This window comes from Trypanosoma cruzi, genomic scaffold (genome assembly GCF_000209065.1).
Source record: "Trypanosoma cruzi strain CL Brener 1047053516557 genomic scaffold, whole genome shotgun sequence".
Classification (NCBI taxonomy): domain Eukaryota; phylum Euglenozoa; class Kinetoplastea; order Trypanosomatida; family Trypanosomatidae; genus Trypanosoma; species Trypanosoma cruzi.
The window spans coordinates 1-9640 of record NW_001849368.1 but is presented as its reverse complement, the minus strand read 5'-3'; the positions used below and the strand labels follow the sequence as shown (position 1 = coordinate 9640).

Below are 9640 nucleotides of genomic sequence, written 5' to 3'. Positions count from 1 at the left end.
TCTGACCGGTACCTTCCGCCTCCGCACCATTCTCCGTTCCGCCGCCAAGAGGCGGAAGCAGCAGCAACAACAGCGGATGCCCTGGTAGCGCAACGTACGTCAAAGCATGGGTGTCAAATTGTTTCAGCCACGGCCCAATACCCTCCTTCATGGAATCCGACATCGTCCTACAAATCGGCTTGGCGCTGCAACCATACGCAAGTCTCCGCTCAATAAAATTGAGTTCTTTAATTTCACTCATGACGACATTTTCCTGATTTTCTTTAAATTTAGCGGACTCCAGAACGATAAAGTAGGCGTGAACAGGGTTGGAGTGATCCATGATGCAAGAGCGACCAGCACCTGACGACACAGACTTCTGCGTCACCGCATCCAACAGTCTTGCCGCGTATGCAACAATATTGCGGTTCTTGCTGCGTTCAATGTACAAAAAAGTGTCTGGTGTGTCCCGCTCAAAGCGATTGCCTCGGGGCGACACACGTTGACGCAACAATCGATTGAGTGACGTCGCATCACCCTTACACTGCTCATACAGTGTGTGGACAAGGAAACTGGCGTCCTTCGGGTTTCCCATTTGTGAAACAACAAAAACAACAACAAAAAAAAGATTTATAATAATAAAGAGTGCCGCCCACCGCACACTGCAAGAAGTATTCCTTCTCCTTGAAGTCTCCGCACTGTGGAAACGCAACAAAACGGTAAGAAAAAGAAAAAAAAAGAAAAAAAAAAAAAGAAGAGCACATTGCAAAACAGATACAACCACGCGTCTCACACGCACACACATGCGTGCATATGTTTCCACAAAGAAAGAACAACAATAAAAAGCCAACAAACAGCTGTAAAAAAAAAAAAAAAAAGAAGAAGAAGAGTCCCAATCCAACCTCTTCTCTTTTTGTTTCTCTCGTTGTTGCACTTGGGTTCATCCTTTCGTCGTCGTGCATATCGCTCGTCTTGCTGCTATCAGGAATCACTATCATCCTCAGCAGCAAGAGAAGAAGTCCTCACTTGTTGTACGGTAGGCGTGGCCTTTTGCCGTAACCCTCCGTCTTGACGTACCGTGCGCCAAATGAAAACTGTTTTGGCCGACGGCCGTACGCGTGGCCGTTCTGCTGCCGCTCGCGCACAAGTTTCTCCTGTGCGTAGAAGTGCCGCCAGTCATGTGGCCGATGTTGGAATGGTTTTGTGTGATTATCCGAGACGTTTTGGATGAACCAGTCGTTAAACTCGCCACACGCCTCACTCATGGCCCGCCGCAAATGTCCGACACGCGAGAGGCATGCGTCAAGGGCACGGCTTTCCCGCTCACATGTGTCCTGCCCGCCCCTCGCCATGCACACTCTCAACGCCATTGTCTCTGACTGGCACATAGTGAGCTGCTCCTCGCCGCTCAGGCCGACAAGCTTCGCTTGCGTGAAAACAGGGGAGCCGCCGAGAGATGGCGAGGAGTCAATCTCGCCACGACCCGCGCGCCGCACGCCAAGGTTGTCAAACGACGTCCCCCGGCCAAAGTTTACAAGATTCGTTGGGTTGATAAAATCATATGCGTTCACAGGCTTAAGGCCGTACTGATTCACGCCACTATCGTGCTGACGAGCCTTAAAAAAAACAGGAGTGTAGCGGTACGCGTGGAAGATGTCAGAGGACTTCATTTCTTCGATGCCAGCTGTCTGTCAATCAGTATGTATCCTCTTTCACCAGCACCGCTACAACTACAATGACTACTATTGCCAACAGTAATAATAAAAACAAAAATAACAAAAACAACAATCGTACACGCAGCTCTGTTTTGGTAACGGAGGAGGGGAGGGGAGGCACGACGATCCCTGTCTTCTGTGCTGTCAGGCCGGCTCGTCAAAGAAAGAAAGGGAAAGCGGAAACTTCATCGGATTGGAGTTCATAGAATGGGAAGGGGGAAAAAACACACACACACACAATAAAGATGCGTAAACACTACACAGAAAACCCATAGATACATGTTCACATGCCACAACCCGCCCACTCTTGTTCACGTCATTCTCACTGAAAAAGAAAATGAAAATAAAAAAGAATCACAAAGAAGAAAACGCCAACACCCACAAGAACAAGCATGCCACTTCCTTTCGCAGCAACCATTTGCCAAAGAAGAACGTGGGATTTACAAAACACACACACACACACACACACACACAAAAGAAGAAGAAGTCTTAAAGGGCTGAGGTACATTTTTTGAATATGTAAGAAAGATATGTAAAGAATTTTGTTGTTGACAATTTTTTACCGTTCATTCACATCCTTTCCTCTCTATCTCTCTCTCTTTATGATGCCCCCTTCCCCTCGGTTTCATTCAATAGCAATAAAGAAAAGGGGTCGCAGTAAAATGGCAGACAAAAAGTGAGCACATGGCCCTTACAGCAGCCGCAATAACAGAGAGAAAAAGAAAAGGCAGACAAAGCAAGATGCAAAGAAACACCGGTATGCAAGCGCAGAGGAGTCCATGCATCCAAAATTGTAACAAAGCCAGCAACAAAAGACAGTATCAACCATGCATCAACCGCGACTGAACAGAAAGATGTAACACGACAGAAGCAACAGGCAGAAAAGGAGTTGGATCCATTGCACCATGCCATTCACTCAATGACCACGTTCGACAAATTACGCTGCATCCTGCATTTCATGATTGACACACCAGTTGGCTGAACTACTCTCTGGACCCGTTGATGCATCCACCGCCGTCGTTGCAGACGCCATCGAAGCCTCTGCCCCTGAAGTGGCAGGGATTGAAGGCCCTCGTGGCTCTTCGCCGGGCATTTTAGCACTCTCCATGTGTTGTCTTGGGTCTACCACAATTCGTGACCGAAGCTCATTCTCCTTCTTGGCCGAGCCCTTCCACAAGTGCTGACTCATAGAAGCAGTATCTGCGGCTGGGACTCGGGCTGTCGTGAAGAAAGTTGATTCCTGGACACCGCCGCCCCACCGAGGCGTGGACAATGGAGATGATGAAGAAGGCATAAGAAGTTCATTGAATGGACGCAGCACGTATGTCTCATCGTCACGCAGAAATCGTATGGCCTCCTGAAGAGCCGTTGACATGACAGCACCATCAAATATCTGGGAAAGAAACGCCGTCTGCCGTGATGTGCGAAGTTGCAGTTCACTTAATGTCGCCATAACGACAAGCTTTACGTGAGTAACCGCTGGATCTCCAACAAATTTCGTGTCGCACTGCACAACTGCCGCCTCCATGTTATCCAACATGCCACGAATTGTGTGACAGTGGTCCATCAAGCGATGAGCAAAGGTTGAGACACTGCTTATGATATCCTGTAGGACTCGAGAACGCGAAGAAAAGGATCGTTGCCGCAAAGAGTGCGTGCTGCTCCCACTGCTGCTTTCACACATTGGTAAAAGGGGAGAAGTGGGTGCGGTGCTGCTGGCAGGAACTTGCTGCGAGGACCGCGTCGCGTCTATCACACATCGCAGTGCCGCGGCATGTGCCTCACAAGCCTTTTCAAAGCATTTGAATTGCGAGACCTCAACGTCTAGTAAAACAGCGGTGTGAGAAAGACGATTGAGACGCAGCAGCAACTGATTCACCACGCTACTCAGTGAGAGTTCGCCTTCCTGTGGGAGGCCTGCCTCCACCACCACCTGCGTCACGGTACTCCTGACCTCTGCCTGGGTGGATGCCACTTGTGCCTGTGCGGAGCGCAACATTTGCTGCAGTCGTGCCACCTCCGCCCGCAGAAACTCGCACTCGCCTTGCCGCTCCTCAAGTGACTCCAGGGCGCGATCCCGTGCTGTGCGGACCTCCTGCGCTGCCTGCTGCTCCCGCCGCAACGCAGTTTCCAGCTTCTCAATGTTGCTGCGGTGCAGCTCGTTGGTTTTCGCAAGAGCCGTCTCCAGATCGGCAGTCGCCTTCCGTGCCACACGCTCCAATTGCGACGTATTCTCCCGCAAGGCACTCTGCAGCTGTTCCCTCTCCTTCAAGTATGCTGTCGACTGAGTATTTTGGCGCTCCAATTCCTCTGTGAGTTTACGTATCGTCGCCTGCTGTTGCGCTCCAGTCTTCTCTGCATCGTGAGCGGCGGTTGCGGTAAAAGCCAACTTCTGCTGGAGCTGCTGCACGTCCCGCTGGAGATCCGCCACTTCCTTCCGGAGAGTTTCCTCCGACAGTCGACTCACCTCCATTTTTCGCAGGCTGCGCTCCTCGCACTGCTCATACTCACGCTGTTTCTGAGCCAAAGTGTCCAGTGCTTCTTCAAGCTTTGACTGCAGCGTTGCCACTTCGGCGCGAAGGGACTTCACAGTCGCCGTCAGCTGCTCATGCTGCGCCGCCGCATCCTGCTGAAGGGTCCGGCAGCGATCTGTCCTATCGGTCAACTGGCGGCGCAGAAGCTCTGCTTCATCCGCATGCTGCGTGCATTTACATTCCAGCCCTTTACACTCCTGTCGCGCTGCGTGAAGGTCCTTCTGGAGTTGCACCACCTCCTCCTGTAGCTCTGCAACTTGCACCTGCCTTTGTGAACGCTCTCGAACCAGTAATTCCTGCTCACTTTCTGCCAGTCCCCGCATCTGTTGAAGCTCTTCAACACACCGGGCCTTCTCCTTTTTTAGCGCGTAAACCACGTGGTTCAACTCATTTTCCCGCGCTTCCGCCTCGACAAGTGTGCAACGACACCGGGAAATTTCCTCCTGAGCATCTGCAAGAGTCCTCCGCACCATCTGCAGCTCCGCATCATGGGATTCCTTCTGGCGTCGAAGCTCCTTGTGAAGCTGCTCATTGTGCTGATTTGTGGCCTCCAGGTGGTTTTCCAGGCTCCCCACATCCTGCTTTGCGTTTAACCAGTCACGGTGCAGCGTGTCCCGCTCCACACTAAGGTTTGCGTGTGCTTCATCCAGCTTCCCAATCTCACCCTCCAATATTTCACAGCGCTCCTTCAACTGTTGAATAGAACGCCGCTGCTGTTGGTCTTTGCTGTGATTCTCATCCGACATCTGCCGTAGCTTTGCCTCCAAGACATCAACGTGTTCTTGCAAAACACATTGTTGTTTTTGAGAGGCCTGCAGCTCCTCCTGAAGAGCGCTGTTGCGGATTTCTAACGCCGCACTGCGTCGCTCTGCGCCACGTCGCCATGTCGCAGCGTCGCTCGTGTCGTTCGCATAGAGGGATTCCAGCTCCGTCAGCCGTGCCTTTGCCGCCTCCGCCTCCTGCTCCTGCTGCGCTTTGCGAGTGCGTAACCGCCCAATCTCAGCCTCGCTTGCCGTCAGTTGGTTCTTTAGCTCATTAATATGTTCATGTGCCTTTGTACACTCTTCGCTCAGAGCAGCATGGGCAGACCGCAGTTCGGCAAGGGACGCATTGAGCGCTTCCACTTGACGACGCGATACTACTTCCGTTGATGTGCTGCGCTGCGATAACGCCGTCAGCTGCTGCGTTGTGTCCATCAACTCTGCCTCGCGAGCCGCCTGCTCCGCCTCAAGCCGCTCGAGTCGCGGCAACACACGATCCAACGACGCCTGGGCAGCCTGTGCCCGCTTTGTAGCATCGTCTCGCTGAGCCTTGTAGTCTTCCGCCTGTTGTTCCACCGCCTCCAACTTGTTCTTAGCCGCCTCCTGTGCATCGCGGAGCAAACACGTCTTTTCGAGTAATGACTCCTGCAACCGAGCCACCTCCTCCTGCTGCTGCGCCGCCAGCTCCTCTAATCTCGAATTTGCCCGTGCGAGTATTCGGGCGGCGTTGGCTTTTTCAGTCTCCAACAGGCTGATAGTGTTGACTGCCGAGTTGTACTCCAGTTGCAAGGCCTGGAGGTCGCTCTTGGCTTTTGACGCCTCCTCGCGTGCGTCTTTTGTCGCCTCCGTTGAAATCTTTTTTACCGCAGCTGCCTCCTCCGTGGACTCCCTAGCAACGCGATTGGCCGCGGCAAGTTCCATTTCGAGGCGTTCGATAATCTCCTGCAGCTGTTGCTGCTCCGCCTTTGCGTCCTCGATGATCGAAAGCAGCTCATTACTCTGCCGTTCCCCCTCAACCATCGCTTCTGTGGCTGTCTGCTCAATGGCGTCGCATCTGGCAAGAAGGTTCCGCTGGTTCTCCGAGAATCGCCGCAACAGCTGCCGATGCGCTTGCATGATACCGTGAAGCACATCTTGCATGACACGCGGTACTGTCATCGCCTTCGCAAGAAGAATGGCCTCCATATATTCCCTCAGCAATAAATTGCGCCGCTCTGCAAAGGTAACCAATTGAAGGTCTTCGTAGGCGCGAGCGAGTTCCGCTGCTTGCTCCTGTGCCTCACTCAATTCCTGTCGCAGCGCGTTACACGACTGAATCCTGAATGACAAATCATCCTTCATGGCGGCAATTTGCGTTCGACTTTGTTTCACCTCATCCGTTTGCCGCTGACATGCGAGTTCCCGCACCTCCACCATGCGTCTGGCGCTTTGCACCTCCAGCTCCAATGCATCCTTCTCCTGCAGCAAGGTCTCCTTCTCTGTTGTTAATTGCTGCACCCTCACCCCCAGTGACTCGCTCCGCTGCAGCAGCGAGTTGATTCGAGCATCGAGGGACTGACCGCTGTCACCCGCCTCACTGCCATCTTCAGCGCCCTGTTGCCGGCCACGCGACAAAGACTCCTTCTTACGCAGTAACTGTTGCATTGCCTCAAGCTCTGCGACAACCTGCATTTTTTCACTCAAGGCCTCATCCAATTTTTGACGAAGGTGCACAAGTTGATGGTTATTCGTCTGCGCCGTGAACGGCATTGTGGCAGCAAGTGTTTGGGCCGCCTGTAACTCCGCCCGCAGACGGTCAATCTCGCGACGCAGTCCATTCTCTTGCTGTTCATGCTCACAGCATACACGACGCATTTCCTCTGATGCGTCATGCATCTGCTTCTCCATATCGTTCTGTACACGTTCTAGCCGCTGCGACAACGTCCGCTGTCGTTCCTCAAGCAGACGTTTGACTTCACGCAGCTCAGCGCCCATCTCACGATGCACCGCCTCCAGCCTGAAATATCTTTCTGTTCCCTCATCCACCTCTTGCTGCCGCTGTTCCAACTCCACCCGAACAAACCGCAGCTGTTCCTCTGTTGAGAGCACCTGTTGCGACATCTTCTCGGTTTGTGACTCCAGCTCCTCAATGCGTGCCCGCTTCTCCTGCAGAAGCATCTCCACGCTCGTAGCACCATCACGTAACAAGGCAGCTGCATCTTCATACATTTGAGAAAACTCACAACGGCTTTTCTCCTCTGCCCTCAATCGCTCCCGCAGCTCTTGCAAGTCCCTCTCCTGCATAGCAACTTTCTCCTCCTCCTGCTCCCTGGTTCTTTGAAGCACTGAAATTTGCCCTTTAAGCAAATCAACTTCGTTCAATGCAGCCTGCAAAGGTCCATCAACACACGTACCTTCCTCAGCAGCTGTACCCTGCCGGACCACCGCCTCTACATCCTGATGCACAGTAGTATCCCGTAAATAAGATCTTAATTCGGTTTGCAACTGCTCAAATCGCTCATACAATTTATCATGCTCCTCCTTCCAAAAAAACGCATCACCCAACACAGAATTATCCACCGGAAGAGACTCTAACCGCGTCTTGTCTGCAATTATTTTCTCATAATACTCCTCCTGCTCCTCAAGCTTTTGACGAAGCAGATCATCGTGCTCCGCAATGCGGTCGCTTGCCTCAAGCAGCGCAGCCTCAATCTCCTCCTCATGGCTCTGTTGCATCCGACACAACTCCTCCTTCACCTTGGCATTCTCTGCCGCCATCTCGGCCTCCATCCGGTGCATGGTCGCCTCCGCATCGGCACACTGCCGTGCAAGACGCTCCACCTCTCCCACAGCGCTATCCCGGGCCAGTGTGGCGCTTGACAAGGCAGCCTCCAGCTCCGCTAGCCGCCCTCGAAGCTCTGTCACGAGGCCCTCCGGTTCGGCCTGGCCATCCCCGGACACGGCATCACCAGTCGCCGTGGGGTGCTGCTCGGTGCCAACGCCAAAAACGTCATCGCCATCGTCACCCTGGTCAGGAAATGACCCTGGTTCCTTCGACGGCGCGCCCATACTGGCAAACGGGTTCGTGGACGACGCGGCTGCGCGGCGTGGCGGCCCGGCTAGCTGTGTCTGCTGCTGCGACCTCATCCCGGCCTCCATCCGGTGCATCGCCGCCCCCGCTGCCTGACGCTCCTCCTCATGGCTCTGCTGCATCCGACACAACTCCTCCTTCAGCTTGGCATTCTCTTCCTTCAGACTCAGCAGAGAATGCAAGGCATCGGAATCACCACCGGGCTCCTTGAACGAATTCAGCTGCTCCAGAAACCTCGCTTCAAGCTCCGCCTCCTGCTCCTCCAGTTTATGCCGAAGCAGGTCATCGTGCTCCGCAATGCGGTCGCTTGCCTCAAGCAGCGCAGCCTCAATCTCCTCCTCATGGCTCTGCTGCATCCGACACAACTCCTCCTTCAGCTTGGCATTCTCTGCCGCCATCTCGGCCTCCATCCGGTGCATGGTCGCCTCCGCATCGGCACACTGCCGTGCAAGACGCTCCACCTCTCCCACAGCGCTATCCCGGGCCAGTGTGGCGCTTGACAAGGCAGCCTCCAGCTCCGCTAGCCGCCCTCGAAGCTCTGTCACGAGGCCCTCCGGTTCGGCCTGGCCATCCCCGGACACGGCATCACCAGTCGCCGTGCGGTGCTGCTCGGTGCCAACGCCAAAAACGTCATCGCCATCGTCACCCTGGTCAGGAAATGACCCTGGTTCCTTCGACGGCGCGCCCATGCTGGCAAACGGGTTCGTGGACGACGCGGCTGCGCGGCGTGGCGGCCCGGCTGGCTGTGTCTGCTGCTGCGACCTCATCTCGGCCTCCATCCGGTGCATCGCCGCCCCCGCTGCCTGACGCTCCTCCTCATGGCTCTGCTGCATCCGACACAACTCCTCCTTCAGCTTGGCATTCTCTTCCTTCAGACTCAGCAGAGAATGCAAGGCATCGGAATCACCACCGGGCTCCTTGAACGAATTCAGCTGCTCCAGAAACCTCGCTTCAAGCTCCGCCTCCTGCTCCTCCAGTTTATGCCGAAGCAGATCATCGTGCTCCGCAATGCGGTCGCTTGCCTCGAGCAGCGCAGCCTCAATCTCCTCCTCATGGCTCTGCTGCATCCGACACAACTCCTCCTTCAGCTTGGCATTCTCTGCCGCCATCTCGGCCTCCATCCGGTGCATGGTCGCCTCCGCATCGGCGCACTGCCGTGCAAGACGCTCCACCTCTCCCACAGCGCTATCCCGGGCCAGTGTGGCGCTTGACAAAGCAGCCTCCAGCTCCGCTAGCCGCCCTCGAAGCTCTGTCACGAGGCCCTCCGGTTCGGCCTGGCGATCCACGGACACGGCATCACCAGTCGCCGTGGGGTGCTGCTCGGTGCCAACGCCAAAAACGTCATCGCCATCGTCACCCTGGTCAGGAAATGACCCTGGTTCCTTCGACAGCGCGCCCATGCTGGCAAACGGGTTCGTGGACGACGCGGCTGCGCGGCGTGGCGGCCCGGCTAGCTGTGTCTGCTGCTGCGACCTCATCTCGGCCTCCATCCGGTGCATCGCCGCCCCCGCTGCCTGACGCTCCTCCTCATGGCTCTGCTGCATCCGACACAACTCCTCCTTCAGCTTGGCATCTCTCCTC

General features: G+C 54.8%; 3 protein-coding genes across 3 annotated transcripts, besides 5 other annotated features; all 3 read right to left on the bottom strand.

Annotated features, from left to right (window-relative positions):
- Tc00.1047053507933.29 (hypothetical protein, conserved) lies at positions 1-574 on the bottom strand (the record flags this gene model as incomplete). Its single annotated transcript, XM_801001.1, has 1 exon — positions 1-574. A coding segment is annotated over one exon (574 nt), but the record flags the coding sequence as incomplete, so codon positions are not given.
- Positions 1-9640: a sequence feature (heterozygous, Esmeraldo-like haplotype).
- Positions 701-735: a microsatellite.
- Positions 803-868: a sequence feature (T-rich).
- Positions 1002-1649, bottom strand: Tc00.1047053507933.20 (hypothetical protein, conserved; the record flags this gene model as incomplete). The annotated part of the gene is made up of 1 exon (XM_801000.1): positions 1002-1649. The coding sequence occupies one exon, from the start codon at positions 1647-1649 to the stop codon at positions 1002-1004; it is 648 nt and encodes a 215-aa protein (XP_806093.1).
- Positions 1706-1767: a microsatellite.
- Positions 2142-2168: a microsatellite.
- Tc00.1047053507933.10 (hypothetical protein, conserved) lies at positions 2632-9603 on the bottom strand (the record flags this gene model as incomplete). The annotated part of the gene is made up of 1 exon (XM_800999.1): positions 2632-9603. The coding sequence occupies one exon, from the start codon at positions 9601-9603 to the stop codon at positions 2632-2634; it is 6972 nt and encodes a 2323-aa protein (XP_806092.1).